Below are 17,594 nucleotides of genomic sequence, written 5' to 3'. Positions count from 1 at the left end.
GAGACCCCGACTACCTATTCTTTGGTCGAAGTTGATTGATCATGCGGTCTATCTCACCTACAGCTGAACCAGGTGCCTTTGTCCGCAATACCTCGAGGGCATTCATATCTTTGGCTCTCAGGGCTTCTTCTCCTGCCTTTACAACCATGCCGCATTTCATCCACATTTCGATTCTCTCAGCAGCGGGCAGGTTAGTGCATTTAGGAACGAACATTGATGCTAGTTTCGTGTTACCTGCCCCTAGAATTTCGTTATAAAATGGCTATATTCGGTGTCAGAAATGTAAACGGAATTATAGGATATAGAGAGATCTTCTAGACCACCTTACCTCCCAACCAATAGGAGACTTTTTGTTTTTAGAAATTTGTTCGAGTTCGCCCCAATCTCTTTTGGCAACTAAAGCACGTAATCGAGTCCACCAAAACGTCACGTCTGACATCTTAAACTCGCTGTATAGTTTTTGTGCTCGTTTCCCGTATCCAGTCTTGATCAATCGGTAGACGGTCTCATTGACACTAAGACCGACAAAGTCAGTGCCGTCAGATAACTCTTTATCCAGACTTTCTTGAACACGAAGAAGTTGAGTAGCTTCGGCAATGGACTTTTGTTGGAATTGTGTAGCGCCTTCTTTTGAATCCGTGAGTACACGCGAAGCTTGGTTCAATTTGTCGATTTTCGATTGGACATCGTCGCGTGACAGTGCCTCAATAATGAAAATATTAGATCCGTCAATGGGCCTGTCGTCCTGGTAATACAAGTCTTTCAAGAGTTCAATATCACTGCCCTTTGCCGATGTCTCAACTAGTGCTGCAGCTGTAGGTCTGTCATTGATAGTCCTGAAGAAGGTCGAAAGAGGAAGTTTCTTTTTCATATGCAGTAGAACATAGTAAATCAGATCCGTATCACCGCTTTCCATGGCTTTGTCAAGCGCAACGTCGTCTTCTTCCATATTAAGAAGCAATGGGACTTGTTTCCCAGCACGAGGTTCGTAGTTCAAAAGCTGGGTAGCGAGATGTGCCCTACCCTCGTCATATGCAGACTGCGCAACTGTCTCAAAAGAGATCCCTAGTTTTCCTTCTAGTCTCTGCACAATCAGTTTGCACAGAGCATCATCGCCAGCAGTAGAGACCTTGACCTTTTGGCACGCCCAGTGAATATATATCTTATCTGCTGGCATGCGCAGGAATTCTGAAATTCGTATTGCTAAGAGGTACTCGTGACGATTGATAAGTCGGTCTATCAATCTCTCTGGGGTTAGGCGTAGATATTGATCGAAGGACATAGGCATGCCAATCTCAAAGTCACGAACTGCTTTGAGCACTCTGAGTTTCTCGGTCATATCGACAAAGTCGTCGCTATTATAAAGATCTAATACAGACTTGCCAAAGGAAGCTGCTTTCAAAAGTCGCTTTTGCCAGTACTCGTCAAATTCATGACCGGCCGCTCGAACACAAACATCCACAGCTTCTGGGAGACTTGGTCGGATGCGCTGCATGATCTCATCTACTTTGGGAGATTTTTTATCCAAAAGATCCACAGAATCAAGAAGAACCGAAGAGGGAAAGGTAGATCCAAGTCTGAAGACATCCTCCGTGACAACTTTCAATCTGATTAGTGTATTGAAAGAGAATCTAACTCGAACAGGGGTACCATACCAGGGATTTTGTGGAAGAATTCGCAAGTCTCATTTGTTATGAGTCTTACTCCGTCTAGTTCGGGAATAACATGCACCCGTCCATCGTAGTAATGCCTTGCAAGTCAGCAAGAATAAGGAATCGTGGATAAATGTACTCACTTAGATGACGCACCATTTGTGCTTACTACATGTATTTCATCCTCCCACGCTAGAATGACGGCTTCCTCTCCACACCATTCCATAGACAACGGAGGAGTTTTTGCTTTCGAGTCGTATTCGCCGTGTTTGTTCTGGAAGTCGCTGCTCACGATCCACACCTTGCCATCTCCCGTGTAGAGAGCTACTAAGCCACCTGTAGTTGAAGAGGCGACATGCTTGAAAGGTCCATTTTGAAGCACCCGGTCAAGTGCCTCGGTACCATCAATGCCGTAAATGGTCTTATCGACAGCTAGTAGAACCTCGACAGTGCGCGACAAGGTGTAGGCTGGAGGCGTCAATGACCAAGACGACACTTCGCCTTCCGGGGACGGAGCGAGTAGTTTTGGCCGGGGCTCTTTGTAGTTAGAAACAGCAATAAGCTGGTTGTTGGATAATAAAGCCACAAAACCAGAGGACCAGAAACGGCAGGATCGAACGCCGTATTCTTCCGCACCCTTTTGAAGTTAGATTACTATCCCTAATACAGACATATATACATACATTGCCGAGTGAGAACGGTGCAAAGTCGCCGTGTAGACCAAAGTAGCGACGCACGGTGCCATCTTCGGTCACAGCGAGCAACTCTTCATTGTCGGACCAACCAAGTCCTTTGATCGCGCCATACTCCCACTATCATGTGTCAGTACTAATCTGATACGAATGAAAGTTGAGCATACGTTCAAGCGACTAATCAGTTTGCCAGAGTAAGAGTATATTTCTATACTGGCCTTCGATGTCTGAGCATCTCGGTATTGATACAGCCTGCTTTCATTTCGATAAAGCGCTAAGGCGCAATTAGCCTCACATTTGACAGCAGTAGATAAAGATGGAATATACCGAGTGCGCCTCCGTATGGTGCGCCGGCGACGATGTAGTTCTCCAGCTCCAAGTCTTCGTCGAAGACGGCCTCATACAATTTCACCTTGCGGTAGAATTGATCGCCCAGCTTCTCCCAGTCAGCGCGGGGATTGGACGGAGCCATGACAGTACATCAGCCCCAGCGTCATCAAGACGGCCTCCTTCGCGCGTTATAAACTTATTATCGTTATTAAACTTAATATTGTTGTGTTGCGCAGGGAAGAAGCAACGTCCGGATAGGCTCCCACGAGGAAGCTTCGAGGCTATTATTTCCCGCTATGCCTCATTTGCTCTAGCGTCTAGTCACTGCATTATTTGAGTCTATATCAACATCGTCAGTTGGTGGATGCATATACTCTAGCCTAGACCGCGTTCTAGTCGCGCAACACTTATGCTTTATATACTGTATGATCCATGGACCCACCCGCGATTGATTATCTTGTATCCAACTTGAGCGACCTGGAACTTGCCCTTCTGCTCTCTCTTGTCTGCCAGGAGCATTGTCTCATTGAAACGCCAGTCGCCAATGTTGACGATGTGTCTGGAGAGCTAGCTTTGGTATTTCGCCTTTCTTTTGTATATTCTTACTATATATTAACGTGTCCCAGATATGCGAACGGGCCTTTGGCTTGTCCTATGCTATTCTTGACTTCACTCCGGATACGTCTTTAGATGATTTTAGTAGTGGCATACTAGCGCCTGAACGGAGACGGGGTCGCTATTATGGTGCAAATGTAGATTCTGTACGTGCAGTATACTAGTCAGATCAACTTATATTTAACAAAGACATCTAATGGTTTTATAGGGTACCTCGTCCTCTCAAAGTCGCGCTCAATCTAGATTCCCCTTAGATCGAGCATATCTCGACGAGAGGAAAATCGTGAACGTTATTATCGCCAAAAATTTTAACGTTGCCAATGACAGCGTTCAAATACAGGCTCTTGAAGTATATCAATCAAGACTCTGTTGATTACTCTTATACTAATTCGTGACAGTTGATACGATCCAAACGGATATTCACTAGGAAATCCGTCCATCCTGCCCAAAAGACTTTTCTTTTCTTACCAGTGATCGGGTATAACGCAAGCCGAAGAAGTCATAATCTTCCTTTAAATAAGCATTTAGTGAGTCATCTCACGAGGACGTAACTACCTACCCTAACTCGAAACAGAACGATCACCTTCTATTCTGCCATTTCCATGAGCTTAATGCTGGATACCCCAACCTTGAAGACGACGAAAGCTGGATATCCGAGGATCGTGAGTCGCTTTCTTCAGTTGTGAGGAAACGCCACGGGGATGAAAAGTTGCAGTTTGGCAACCACTATATTTCTGAAAATGTACATAATGCATCTTCTGTTCGGGTGGATTTTGCGTTTGCTAATATTTCTCAGATAATCTCCGACCTACATCTATCAAGCAAAAATGTCTCGGTGTCGGCTGAAGTTGGCCGCTATCTGCAAAACATCGTGGTATTTCTGCGGCTCAACCGTGCTGTTGTCGGCGGAATATCCGCTAGAGCTACTAAGCACTTTTACCTTGTTGCCAAGTAAGATAATATATTACTTCATTTACTTTTGGTAATTTACTGACGAAAGCAGGGCTTTGGCTTCGTTGCATAGTATTGACTACCTCACTCCTTCAATAGTCGATCTTGCAGCGAAAAAAGTCTATCGTCATCGAATCAACATAGGTAGGACGGAAGATGATAGGAGTTTGCAATATGGAAGCCAGCCTGAGTCTGTTGAGCTGCTCCTAAGAGGGGTAGATGCTGATCAAGTAATTGAAACTGTTATATCTGAGGTTGAGTCGCCGTTATAAACACTGCCCTAGCTGTATACTAGGTTGCCTAGGATAATACCCTATATGTACTGACTATGCTTGCCTTGACATGAAACAGTCAAGTATTCAATGTACCTAGTCATTCTCTAGCAGAAATAATGTATAAGAATCGTCAACATCAATCAAGATAAAGGGGTAAAAATATGTTATAGTGAAATTCACGACTAACGACTAGATAAAGAGAATCTTGCAAACACACTACAAAGCCAACCTCTGCAAACGCCAGGCTTTGTTGTTCAACCCTCTTCCTATCTTCAACAACATCTATTTCTGCCAATCTCTGCCTGCTATGTGATCCCAACCCTTCACCCTCACTCATCAGTCTATCCTATCCATCACTATTCACAGCAATATCCCCATTCTCACTCTACACCAGCCCATCAAGCCATTGCATTTAAGCAGATATTCCACCATGAATGACCCCGACCCTCCCATATTCTACGTAACTACGCCCTCCCCTTCCCCCTCCCACAAACTAACCTCTCGAGCTAGATCTCCTCGCCCACCCTCCCATCCTACTACCCTCGCCATCTCACCGGCCCCGTACGCTCCCGCTACGAGGCCATCTACAGCCTGCACCACCAACTGCGCTCGCTCTGGGAACACCAACTACACTCACACTGCGACACATGGACACTTCGCGCCGCGCACGAGTTCTGGTGGCACCACGGCCCCACGACCATCGACGGCCGCAAGTTCGCGTGGATTCCGAATCAAAACTGGATTCTAGACGCGCTAGACAAAACACACGCGCAACTGGATGATCTAGAGCGGGATGCAGAGGAGCGCATCCGTGCGATTAGGTATGTGACGGCGGATTTCGTTCGGAGTGGGCGAGTGCAGAGATCTGAGAGGCCTCGTCGGGAGCTTGGATGGGCGAAGCAAGAGCCACGGCGGCAGAGTGTCAGTGTTGAGGTTGAGAGGATGGTTGCTGTGCAAGACCCGTTTGCGAGCCCGACTGTTCACAGTCCGGGTCTGAACCCACTTGAGGATCCAGCGCTATCCCGCGATGGTGGTGGCCGTACTGGTTGTTATGAGAACCCTATTGTTATTTCGGATGAATTTGATGGGAGTGTAGAGCACGGCAAAGGCGGTTCGTCGATCGATAGGTGCAGATTCTCTGACGCTCCATCAAAGAGAATATCTCGCCGGAACAGTGCTCCTGAAAGCTTATCCATTGTAAAAGAGTCTGAATGGACGGGTCGCCAGCGAAACGAAAACAAGCCCGAAGCGATATTGCTAGACATCTCATCGGCGGAAATCCAGCTCCCCTCCACGACTTCCTCGCCGTCGAAAAAACGGATTCGCGATATCGACAGCGAAACAGAGAGTGTCCGAAGCAAGAAGTCTCCTAAAATGGGCCAGGATTCTCCTTCAAGATGGTCGACGGCGGCTACTCCTAGCCCGCGGCAGGGGGGTTGGGATGCAGTGGACAAGGAGATGTTGGTATTGGAGGATGAGGTTGTTTCGATTTCCATCGATTGTGATGTTTCCACCGATGGGACTATCTGAGAGCCAATTTCGGCGGGCTAGGAAGGATGGGATGAAAGGCTGCTTCGCTGGGCTGGTTCATGAATGAGATGTGTAAATTAGATATGGAATAAGATAAAGTTATGTTCAACATTGGTAAATGCCTGCATACTTGTTCGAGTAGCAGTGACAAGGCAACAGAAACAGAAATTAATACATCAACCTCACCCACAAGCATCATTCCACGTATATTTCAGTACATTCACCGACCGTGGCCTGTCCTCAAGAACAAATCCCCCGGTTGATACTTTTTACTCGCACTCGGCGGCGGCGCTGACTGTCCATCTCTATTCTGGCCCTGTTTCACAGCAATCTCCGCTGCAGCGGTAACGCGCCGCCACTCAGTCAAAATAACCTCAATCTCCACGTTTGCGTCGGACACGATAGCGTCCATCTTGATATCGTTCCGATCATACCCAAACGGATCTTCGAGCTGCGAGCCGATGCCCTCGATACCGTAGAGCGTGAAAATCACCAGGGTGACAATGGGCACAGACCACCAATCAAGCTCGTCGACCATGGCGAAGGGGAGAACACAGCCGAAGAGCGCAAGGACTTGCTTTTGATGGATTCTGTCTGGTCAGCGTGATACAACACGCGCATAAAAAGGATACTTCTTACAGATGAGCAACAGGAATCGGAGTCATTTTAATAACCTCCAACGACCCAATCGCCTGCGTCAACGCCCCAAGCTGAGCCTGCATCTGACTTGCTCCAGGGGCACTGAACCATTCCCGCAACACGCCACGCTTGATAAAGCTATCAACGAAAAATGTTAATTGAAACGGCAGTCCCAGGCCATCCTGCTCATGGCCCTCCAAGCCAACAGGCAGCAGACTGGCATAGACGGGATTGAACACGGTCTCGCCGACTTCATCAATATCCTGCCCGATTCTGGCGGCCCATGCGGCGCCCCATTCGGCGCGGAGATGGTTTTTGACGGCGTAGGGAATGGCCATTAAAAATCGCACGGTGCGTTCGATGTCATCTTTCTCTTCGGCGGTCAGCGGGCGGTCGATTGTGTAGGAGTGCGTCAGGATGTTGCGCACGAGGTTGCGAACCGAGGTGTGCACGGTTTGCACGCCGTTGCGGCCATCCCAGAAGCGGTTGTATGATGTCTGATTGCGGAACACGAGCATCAGACCGACGACGATAGAGAGGGAGGGGATCTATTGCAGTTAGAAGGCAAGCACAGCGAGCTAGAACGCAGAGCTAGAACAGAGCTATGTATAGGAGACATACGATGGTCGACGGTAAGCCGACGGTATTAAAGGCATAATGGTCGAGAACCACCACGATAGCGGTGAACACAGCATGGCAGATGACGGGGATCAGGATGGCGCCGTGGATAGCGCCTTTGATGAAGCGGAATACCAGAGGTAAGCGGCGAGGCTTGGAACGGGTGGACAGCATGAACGGATGCGTTCCCGAGCGGAAATGGTGACGGCCTTGTCCTAGGCCGGGGTTAGTGGGACCTGTGGGCGTCGTGGGCTCACTGAAGCGCATGGTTATACGCCGATATATGTGTAGGTAGTGGTATGAATTAGGAGTACTAGTATGGAGATGGTGTTGACAAGCGGGGAAGCTCCAGTATTACGGTAATACTATTACCCTTGTACCCACGTGTGAAATGCGCTAGTTTTGATCCAGTTAAAGTTGATTGCAAAAACGGGGCATGCTCTTACGGTCTTCAACTGTTTCCAATGTCCCATTGCCAGTAGATACTAAACTATGTTTATAAATTATTGTGATATCCCTAATTTCGATTTCTATATTATATAGTGCTGAATATTTTATAACTCAAAATATTTAATTACATATATTTATGATACAAGTGTTACTTTATATAAACATTCTTCTACTTGTGGATGATCCTCCTAGAAAATCATGTAGATTATCCTTTAGTGACGTGTATTGCTACTGTACTCAGATGGCTCTAATCTAGAATCATCAATCTGAGGGTTTATTAATGGCATGATTATGAGTAATGACCTCATCACACCTCAGATAGCGGGAGTTGCTGACTGCCATCCGAGTACAATCAGAAAACATCACTTTTGACATTCACATTCACAAATGTGGTATTAAAGCATAGATCTGCTTTTCCAATACATTAGTTAGTTGGGTGGTTGGTTGGTTTCATTTAACCCTCTCTATCAAACGATATGTAGTCTACCACGATTATTACCATCCTTGAATCTGCTTCCATTATATAACAGTTGAGCCTGAACGTACAATAAGCGGAGATATTCCAAAGACAAACGTTCGCTGTGCCATTAAATTCGATAAAGAATACGAGGAAGTTAATAATGAGGGTATAGTGCCTCAGCAAGCATACAGGGCAAACTTTATTTGGATTGTGTATCTCTCTCCATATCTTTATATATGCAGGAGAGAATAAATTTTTGGAACATAAATATTCTAACGCTTTACTTTATAAATATTAGAGCGAAATATATTAGGGTTTTGAGAAACAATTGAAGTAAAAGCACACACCACTTTTGCAATCAATTGTAGCAGATTTAAATGAATAAATTCAATTAGCTTCAAAGCTTCTAATAGTTTATTAAAACATTTAACTAACCTAAAAGCATTTAAAATTTTAGACAATCTGCTGGTGGATTCGTCGACGCATAGCTTCAGGTCCAGCATAGAGGTATTTTGTAACATGATGTATTCAAGGTGCAGATGTGGTTAATTACCATTCAAAACCACGCTACATTTTAGTGAAGTTGAGATTAAGAAGGCAATCCTGGCAATTTATTATCGATACCGAGTAGTCTACTATCTAAAAACCATTCTAATAACATGGCTACCATTTTGAGGGTTGGCCACTAAGGAGTCTCATTCTGCAAGAAACGCACAAGCGAGAAAACGAAACGCTCAGATTTCTGCCATGATATACTCCTTCCAAACTCGAAATCCAACCTTGCCGTACCATTCGACTTTGTCTGTCCAATCGACAAACACCTTCTCAACGCCACGAGCTTGCATATTCTGGATTGCGTGGCTTATAAGCGCCAGCCCAATGCCTTGGGATCTCCACTCTGTATCCACACCTACACAACCTATCAAGCCAGTCTTCGGCCCTAGCAGGGGCGGGAATGCCCACTGTTGTTGGAGCAATTTGTTGTCTGGCGACAGCATGAGAGTCCATCCGATCTGTCTGCCTGTAGAATTGAAGGCAACCATGACGCTGTTCGGCTCCTGGGAAGGGGGAAGAGAGACGAACGCATCCACCCAGCCCTATTTTATCATATTAGCAAAAGCACAACCCTGCAACAGTTGAAACAAAAAGGGTGGGAGGGGGAAAAAATATGGTAAAGAAAGAGAGGACATACCCCACTGTGGCCAAAATTCTTCTTTTGTAGTTCAATGCATGCGTCGTATTCGTCTTGTTGTAGTGGTCGGAAGGTGAAACCTCTCTCCGCAGCCCGTTCGAGATATATGTTAGAACCTTCAAACTCCGTGATATCTTGAAACATATCTACATCTCCTTCGCGTACCAGTCTAGCCCCGCGATGGACAAAAAATTCCCTCGCATTTGGCAGTAAGTCGCACGGCAACCCAGGCCAGAAGCGAGGAAACCCACTGCCAAGTTTGAAGGTAAACAGCTGATGCTCCGCTCGGAGTATTTCACGGATTCTCGCAAGAAGAGCAGTGCCAATACCTCGGTTTTGGTGCGATGGCGAAACGGCAAGGACAGCAATATGCGCTGTCTTTTGCTGGGCAAGAGGCGTAGCTGGTGTAACGAAGGCTAGAACAAAGCCCACGACACTAACTCCGTCCTTTACCACTAGATGTCTCCCACCTGGAGCGGATATGAGCTGCGAAAGCTGTGACACGTGGAGGTTATACGGTTGGAAACATGCGGCCCAAATCCCGCCAATTGCATCTAAGTCATCGGGATGGAAGGGGTCGATTTTGAACTGAATATCTTTTGCACTGGAGGTATTTCCAACTGGTAGCTTGCCCTGTGAAGTTGCTTTACCATAGAGAATCTTCACGGCTGCAGTGAATGCCGCAATGGTAGGTTCGTAGGTGGCTAGGTACGTATGCACCACTTGATCGTCTAGGAAGTCATACGGAGCACATGTTGCAATATGGACGACCTTCAATGCTCGACGAGCTACCTCTAGGCCAAGCTCGTGCTGATAGGGAGACTCCATTGCATTGCGAGTTGCAAAAATAACGGTTCCCGCATCCTCTATCTCTTTCCATTGGTCGCTTGATAGACCATCTTCATCATAGCGGATGTCAGTCACATTGGCATTATACTCTCGTAGCACATTTCCGAATAAGGCGGATGTATGCGGTACTCTGGATTTGGTCTCATCAATACCACTGTCTACAGCGCCTCCAGCTGGGATATTACCTCCAGGTGAAAGGAAGACCGTTTTGGCTGTTGTCGAGAGAGGAAGAATACCCGACTGGGATCGGATCAAAGTGACCGCGCGAGCATAAGCCTCCTGGGAGAGTTTTTCATTTTTCTCATTTATTCCGGCCAAAAAGTTTTCATCTGGATGGCTCAAAGCCTCATCCCAAGACAGAAATTTGGATTTAAGAGCCTTAAGCCTATCCGCAGAACTGTCGATGCGCTGCACAGTAAAATTTCCCTTCTCGATCTCTTGACAAACTCTGTTGATGGCGGCGGCCTGGACGTCGTATGTATGGCAGATCATGATACTATCACTCCCGGCTTTCAACGCCATGACTGTTCCGTCAACGGTTCCGAATGTTGCTCGAACCCCGTCCATTTCCAAACAGTCAGTAATAATCACACCGTCATACTTCATCTCCTTGCGGAGAATTCCGAGCGCAGTAGGCGATAGGCTCGCCGGTAGTTTATCATCTCCGATCCCGGGAAGAGCGATGTGCGCCATCATCACCGTCTCAATCCCCTCTGCGACGGCACGCCGAAAAGGAACAAGCTCACATTTTTCCAGCTCCTGGCGCGATTTATTGATAACTGGCAGCCCAAAGTGCGAGTCTACGGCCGTGTCCCCATGGCCAGGGAAATGCTTAATACTTGGGACGACCTTTTCTTCACGAAGTCCACGAGCCGTGGCGCTGGAAATACTAGACACGAATTCAGGTTCGTCGCCAGGGCTACGTGTCCCAATTACAGGGTTCAATGGCTCCGAGTTGATATCCCCAATGGGTGCGTAATTCATATTGATGCCAAAACATCGCAATGTCTCTCCAGTCGCCTTTGCGACCTCATACGCGAGATGAGCTGAGCCCGCAGCCCCCAATGTCATCATGCCGGGCTGTTGCGGTGCCATGGGTGGAGAAATTCGAGTGATCAGGCCATTCTCCTGATCTAGCGCGATGAAAAGAGGCTGTTCATGACCTGCAGTGCGAGCTTCTTGCTGCAGAGCAAGAGTCAAAGCTTTCAATTGTGCCCCATTCTGAATGTTTCTTTTGAACAATATGATTGCTCCAACACCATAATCATGGATCATGGATTTGATCTCCGTGTCGACTTCCGTGCTGTGGAAGCCGACAGCGAACAGCTAATGTCGCAGTTAGCGACGACTAATTTACGGATAGACAATTTATCGATATCTCTCGGGATATGTCCAAAAACCTACCTGTCCAACCTTCTTGCGTAAATCTGGCATCGCGACTGCTTTGTCTTTTCATTGTACTTGTCCGCCTGGTATGCAGCTTTCTGGTCTCTTTTCTAGCCTCCAGAATTGTATCCTGGCGTCACATCGAACCCCTTTTGTGGATACCACCTTCCACTCCGCAAGATCTCCACGCTGCCCGTAAGGGTTGTTATTGAAGGGAACAATGCCTGCTTGTTTTGTGGATTGAAGAGTAAGAGTACGGCGGGGTCCGGCGAACCGGTACAGGTGCCGGTAAACAAAGCCCGGGACCACCGAGAGATTGTTTCCACATACCTATGTGGCTGGCCAGTTCTTCCCACCGTTACATTCCCTTGTATAAACCTCCCCGCATCCACGGTGGATCGATACCAAGAATTGCAGCTCTTATCTCGCTAGATAGCCGATTACAACTTTAACCACGCCCCATTGGCCTATTTTAGGCCGTTGGACAACATGGCCTCCAGTTCCACTTGCTAGATAAGCTTTTGTCATGTCAGACCTAACTACACCCACTTGCTGGTTTAGGCGAGGATGCTGGCGACCATTTGTTCTAAAGCCAAAGTCGCAAAGCCATTGTACCATTGCGATGGCCCTCCTGTTGTCAGCTACTAGCGCTATTGAGTGGACTAGCGAACTGCTACTCTGCCAGGTTGTACGGGGATGGTTGCTATCGGCACACTAGTGTTGTCTTACAGATGTCAACTGGCCTGTCTCATGCATGATCCATTATGTCACTCACATGGCAAAGATTGTATATAGCAGCACGCGATCACCTCGATTGAAGTGTTCTTATGGCCACACCGTGACCTAAATTTATTCCGTGTGAATCTCCCTGGTGTATCCATCTGTTCGACATGGAAATCGATGAACTTGAGGAGATCAGTCAACAAGACAATGATCACCATAAAGACGACCTCACTAAAGGTGGTGTAGCCACTGCAGTCACTGACCCCGATATGAACAAGAGCTTTGTGCATCAGTTTGGTGTTGATGAAGATGCTTATGAGCAGCCGACGACCTCACGGAAAGAGCTGTGGGCATATTATCTATACTATAATGGTAAACATTCTGTCATTGGAGGATTGGTACAAACTGTAGCAGAGTGGGTTAACATGTTATCGGTTCAGGTGACAACGGCGTCGGCCCTGGGTCATACAGTCAAAATCTGTAAGGAAGACATTCAGCAGCGAAGAGGAAGATAAAATGCTGACTTTCTAGCTTCCAATGGGCCCTGACTAACGCCGGCTACATCCCCGGCAGCGAACCTCCCCAACCATGTACCGCCTCTTCGGCCTGCGTGGTCCCTTGGGCCGGCGGCGAGCGCTCGACTAGTTCTGTCGTTCTTATTGCCAACGGTCTCTGCTTCACCTTCATGACCGTTATGTTCGTCTGGCTTGGCAGCGCAGCAGACTATGGCTCCTTTGGCCGCTACCCGCTTCTCGTCCTCACCGGCATCTGCTGGGCAGTACAATATGGCATGATGGCAATCCGGAACCCAAGCCAGTGGCCGGCTGCCATGGGCCTGTACATTATTGGGTACATATCGTATGGCGCTACGCTGGTTTTCTATGCAGCTGTCTTTCCTCGGCTCGCGCGATACATGCCACATGTGCGCAAGGCCCGAGACGAGGATTTGACAGAGGGCAAAATCTCCCGGGGTGAGTACGACATGATTGAAAGTTTGGAAAAGAATCACATCAGCAATATTTCCACGGCTCACAGCAACATTGGTTCGTTTCTTTCTCGCTCAAACCATCCCCGATAATAAAAATTAAGAAATCATGACTAGGGTATCTCCTCACACTGCTCATTAATCTCAGTGTGCTGCTTCCGCTCCAGAGTGAAGAATTTTCCAATAACCTTGCGCTCTGTCTGACCAATTCGTGTATGTATATGCCCTTTTGTCTGTGATAATTCGCCTCTAATTTCTCTCCTTTAGATTGGGTCGTTCTCGGCATCTGGTGGTTCATCTTTCAACAGCGCCGCCCCGGCCCCAAACTGCCCAAGGGATCCAGCTATTTCACTATCGGCTTCAAGCAGGTCTGGGGAGCTATACGTGAAATCCGCGCACTGCCACAGACCTTTCTGTATTTTGGCGCTTTCTTCCTTCTTGCCGATGGTCTCAACACAACCGGTAAGTAATACCTCGTGCAATCGTATTCACTCGCAACGCAGCGACCAGCTAACATTGCAATCCACCAACAGGTACCCTTGTCTCAATTATTCAAAACGATTTAGTCAATTTTTCCTTCTTGCAGATAACGTACCTTGGGATTGCGCAAGCGTGCTGTTCCATTGCCTCGACTTTTGGGTTTTGGTACTTCCAAAAGTACTTTAGGGTGAAGACAAAACCGATGTTCTTGGTCACCAACTTTTTCAGTATCTTTATCCCTTTCTGGGGAATGCTCGGCTTGTGGACGAATCGTATAGGCTATCACAACATGGCAAGTATTGATCCTGCCAGGCGTATGGGGATTCACTAACATAGGGCTAATAAATAGTGGGAGTTTTACTTTTATAATGTCCTATTTGGCCTGTTCCAGGCTCCTTATTATGCGGTGAGTTTCACATCTCGTTTTCATAAACCCCCCAACCTCTGTCTAACGTCATCTAATAAAATAAAAAAAATAAGTACTCCCAAACTATGATCTCTGAACTGATCCCTCGCGGCTACGAAAACATGTTCTTCGCCCTCTTCGGAATCACCAACCGAGCCTCCTCTATCATTGGCCCCAATGTAGTCCAGGCGATTATCAACAACTCACAAAACAATTGGATGGGCTTTCCTTTCCTATTTGCCATCTGCACGGCGGCGATGATCGCGATTTGTTTTGTGGATGTGGAAAAGGGCAGAAAAGACGCGCGCAAATTTCTTGAGGATAAGCAGATCGCGCGAGTGGTTGTTGAAAGCGGTCTGCCGAAGGAAGGAGTGGTGGATCAGATCGTGGGTCATACTGCGAAATAGGGCTAGAATTAAAGAACGATGGTTTAGCTGCTAATATGAGTGTCAACATTAAGCTGAGAAGCCCGCCATTCAACTGATACGGTTGAATTGATCGAATTTACATACAAATATAAAAACTTTGAAAATCTATATATTAATTAAAAAATAGTGTTTGTTTTACTCTGGTTCTGACGCGTGATAAACGAAGCCAACGGCTAATCCATTTTCAAACTTTCTTATATTTCTACTTTCTAACTTTCCATCAAGCTTAACTAAACATATCTCAGCTTCTCAATTTACTCAAAAGTGAAAGAATAAAATGGACTAATACAAGTGAGGTAGAACCTCTTGTAGGAAATTATTTAAAGATGGAAGTGCAGACTGTGAGAGGCATCCGACATCTTCTTTTAAGGCAGGGCACACTAGACTGACATCGAATATATTCTACCCAGAGATCACTCTAAAAGGCGTATAAGATTAGAAGATCCTTGAAATATTTGCAATCAAAGTAAGTGCAATGTATGAGAGAAAAAAGCCGGTAATAAAATGTATGTCAATAATATTTACAAATTAGGTAAAGAAGCATACATCAATCTAGGTCTAGATCTCAAGAGAGGACTTGAAATAAGACACAAGTTGTACAGCTAGGATATGAAGTATTAGCTTACCAGCTATTAATGTTAATCAGACGGTTATTTAGAACACCACGGGGTCTAACCGTCCACTCGGCCTGTGATCCCTCAAGGGCTGCCATGGTTTTTAGCAGACATTCGACTCCGTTGCGTAAATTGGGGTCTTGGTTAAAAACATCAGGTCTCTCTGTTTATTCTCCAAAAGTCTTCGCAAGATCCCTGGACAGAGCGGGGTAAGGGAACTTATGCATCAAGAACCCAGTGGCCAGCGATCAGTCTTAGAACCAATCTCTCAGCACTACCGGCTATTATCAGAGAAATCTCACTCGTGAGAGAGCTCAAAGATGAATACATTATATTACTCTAAAATGTAATCCATACCGAGACATAGCTACTACTCATCTTCCAACACATGAACGATGACGTAAAAAGATACTCAAAGTTGAACGGTCATCATGGACGGCTTGACTCCGCTGTAGTGAAGCCGAGTTCATATATCAAATTACGCTTTCGGACCATTCTTATCATAACACTATTCAGCACACTTACCCAACCAGAAGAATCAGACAGAAACAATCATTGGCATGCTGAGAGCAATGGCTATTCTAAATAATTTTACATGATAGCGGACGATATTTATGAGAATGGTACTAGATACATATGTATGTAATACATGTAGGAATTGTCTTGAATCAAGCACATCTGAAACTGGCAGCGGAATTCACGTCTCCCCCAATGTATTCCGCGCGTTGAGGATAGGCACAGACTATTCTCTTCGCCTTGGCCTCATCGTTGACTGTTGCGGGGATCGAGTCAGGCGCCTTTCCATGCTCGACCCAGTTGACCAATGCCCCAAAAGGGTCATCCGGAATCGCGCCAATCGTGCTCCCAAACCCGCAGTGGTCAACACCAGGCGCGAAAAACAGCCGGAAGAAATCATTCGTTTTGTGCCTTCCTCCCATCAGACGTTCAACGCGCGTGCGGTAGTCGACTGTGCCGCCAGGAAAGATGAGTTGGTCGGACAGTCCCTGCCACATGAGCAGCTTGCCGCCATGCTGGTGGAATGATGACAGGTCGGCCTCGTCTGTTCCGATGGTGCTGTCGTAGTCAATGTAGGATTTCCAGAACAGGTCCACAAAGGTCGTGGCGTTGATCTCCAGCGTGTTGTAGTCGGGGTTCCGAACCACGAAATACTTGATCCATTCATCGTTGACGAAGAACGGGTATCCAGCGAGCGTACCGTTGACAGCCGCCGTCGTATTCACCAAGCTGTCCAACGGCGCACCGGCATTGAGTCCGTACCACAGTGGTCGGCCAGAGGTGTCCACTGGGCCCTGAAGAGCGTTTGCCACAACAGTAGCAGCAGACTTGGTGATGGTGACCTTCTTACCGTCACAGTCAACTTCTTGTCCCACCGATTGGTAAGGGGTGTAGTGGCATTTCTCAGGATCATTAATGATTCTATCCTTCACTCCGTCGAGCCCATCGCATTCAGCAATCGCCGTATCCGAAAAGAATTTCAATTCACATGACGAAGGGAATGTCTGCTCTTGCTGCATGATGACCTGTGGCCACTGCTCGGCAAGGACGTATTTGGCCCAATTGATTGCCGGGGCTCCGACCGAAATGCCATCAAATAAGTCGGGATATCGCTGCGCAGCGACCATTCCCTGTCGCCCACCTGTCGAACAGCCATTCCAGTAGGAGTATTTCGGCTTTGTGCCGTAGAACTGAGCTGTCAACTCCTTGCCCACGACAGCCATGTCGTGGATGGAGCGATACGAGAAATTGATCAGGGCGTCGAAATCCACAGATCCGTCTGCCTTGAGCGCCCATGGACTCGGGGTCTCTGGGTTAAACCCGACACCAGCATCGGTGGATGAGGAGGAGTACCCGGCCTTGACTGTCGGGCCAAGGGTGAGGTCGAATTCACCGGCGGCATAGGCCGAGCCACCATTTGCTTGGAACCTGCCGTTCCAGTCTTGGAGAGGAAGCCAGACTTTCACTGTAACTTGATCCTTGGCACCGGCATGTGTGAGAAGGACGGTGACGTCGCAGAAGTTGAGACCGGATACGGGAGAGAGGAGAAATGGACGGAGTGCTGGAACTGTGTAGTTCCATCGTTCTGTTCCATTGATTGAAAGCACAGTGGCTCCGGGAACGTTGGGAGCAGTTAGGTGCTGGCAATCAGTTTTGTGCGTCTGCCCAGCTGCTAGGGCAGCAGAAGCTAGACTGCTGAGGAGTAGAATGTTCATCTTCGAGACACTAAGAGGGCGGTCGTGTTCTCGAATTCTTCTTGCCAGTATCAAATGAGAGGTAGGCTGAATTTATAACTCCCAGGTG

At 47.2% G+C, this 17,594-nt stretch overlaps 7 protein-coding genes across 7 annotated transcripts; 3 read left to right on the top strand and 4 right to left on the bottom strand.

Moving 5' to 3' along the window:
• Window positions 1-10: 10 nt before the first annotated feature.
• On the bottom strand, window positions 11-2,816 carry BGW36DRAFT_284394 (putative vacuolar protein sorting vps16; the record flags this gene model as incomplete). Its single annotated transcript, XM_046210233.1, has 7 exons — window positions 11-262; window positions 329-1,599; window positions 1,656-1,750; window positions 1,796-2,289; window positions 2,336-2,464; window positions 2,512-2,618; window positions 2,672-2,816. The coding sequence occupies 7 exons, from the start codon at window positions 2,814-2,816 to the stop codon at window positions 11-13; spliced, it is 2,493 nt and encodes an 830-aa protein (XP_046077979.1).
• A 227-nt stretch (window positions 2,817-3,043) lies between these two features.
• On the top strand, window positions 3,044-4,647 carry BGW36DRAFT_413333 (uncharacterized protein). The gene is made up of 7 exons (XM_046219247.1): window positions 3,044-3,250; window positions 3,301-3,435; window positions 3,498-3,638; window positions 3,688-3,816; window positions 3,864-4,031; window positions 4,086-4,240; window positions 4,293-4,647. The coding sequence occupies exons 1-7, from the start codon at window positions 3,107-3,109 to the stop codon at window positions 4,510-4,512; spliced, it is 1,092 nt and encodes a 363-aa protein (XP_046077978.1). The 5' UTR covers window positions 3,044-3,106; the 3' UTR covers window positions 4,513-4,647.
• A 298-nt stretch (window positions 4,648-4,945) lies between these two features.
• BGW36DRAFT_456836 (uncharacterized protein) lies at window positions 4,946-6,045 on the top strand (the record flags this gene model as incomplete). Its single annotated transcript, XM_046221942.1, has 2 exons — window positions 4,946-4,975; window positions 5,026-6,045. The coding sequence occupies 2 exons, from the start codon at window positions 4,946-4,948 to the stop codon at window positions 6,043-6,045; spliced, it is 1,050 nt and encodes a 349-aa protein (XP_046077977.1).
• A 56-nt stretch (window positions 6,046-6,101) lies between these two features.
• On the bottom strand, window positions 6,102-7,618 carry BGW36DRAFT_367417 (Bestrophin, RFP-TM, chloride channel-domain-containing protein). The gene is made up of 3 exons (XM_046214862.1): window positions 7,306-7,618; window positions 6,685-7,232; window positions 6,102-6,635 (listed from the first exon to the last, which is right to left on the bottom strand). The coding sequence occupies exons 1-3, from the start codon at window positions 7,567-7,569 to the stop codon at window positions 6,266-6,268; spliced, it is 1,182 nt and encodes a 393-aa protein (XP_046077976.1). The 5' UTR covers window positions 7,570-7,618; the 3' UTR covers window positions 6,102-6,265.
• A 1,183-nt stretch (window positions 7,619-8,801) lies between these two features.
• On the bottom strand, window positions 8,802-11,873 carry BGW36DRAFT_367416 (putative beta-N-acetylglucosaminidase). Its single transcript, XM_046214861.1, has 3 exons — window positions 11,658-11,873; window positions 9,405-11,579; window positions 8,802-9,309 (listed from the first exon to the last, which is right to left on the bottom strand). The coding sequence occupies exons 1-3, from the start codon at window positions 11,685-11,687 to the stop codon at window positions 8,947-8,949; spliced, it is 2,568 nt and encodes an 855-aa protein (XP_046077975.1). The 5' UTR covers window positions 11,688-11,873; the 3' UTR covers window positions 8,802-8,946.
• Window positions 11,874-12,393: 520 nt separating this feature from the next.
• Window positions 12,394-14,741, top strand: BGW36DRAFT_12219 (uncharacterized protein). The gene is made up of 8 exons (XM_046209291.1): window positions 12,394-12,734; window positions 12,803-12,842; window positions 12,894-13,405; window positions 13,465-13,560; window positions 13,615-13,809; window positions 13,881-14,119; window positions 14,177-14,233; window positions 14,308-14,741. The coding sequence occupies exons 1-8, from the start codon at window positions 12,530-12,532 to the stop codon at window positions 14,638-14,640; spliced, it is 1,677 nt and encodes a 558-aa protein (XP_046077974.1). The 5' UTR covers window positions 12,394-12,529; the 3' UTR covers window positions 14,641-14,741.
• Window positions 14,742-15,894: 1,153 nt separating this feature from the next.
• Window positions 15,895-17,592, bottom strand: BGW36DRAFT_332555 (putative feruloyl esterase). The gene has a single exon (XM_046212853.1). It carries the CDS (start codon window positions 17,504-17,506, stop codon window positions 15,944-15,946), a length of 1,563 nt encoding a protein of 520 aa, XP_046077973.1. The 5' UTR covers window positions 17,507-17,592; the 3' UTR covers window positions 15,895-15,943.
• Window positions 17,593-17,594: the final 2 nt, after the last annotated feature.

This window comes from Talaromyces proteolyticus (genome assembly GCF_021365285.1).
Source record: "Talaromyces proteolyticus strain PMI_201 chromosome Unknown BGW36scaffold_1, whole genome shotgun sequence".
Taxonomy (NCBI): Eukaryota; Fungi; Ascomycota; class Eurotiomycetes; order Eurotiales; family Trichocomaceae; genus Talaromyces; species Talaromyces proteolyticus.
Note: the sequence above shows the minus strand (reverse complement) of the source record. Positions and strands in the feature narration are given on the sequence as shown.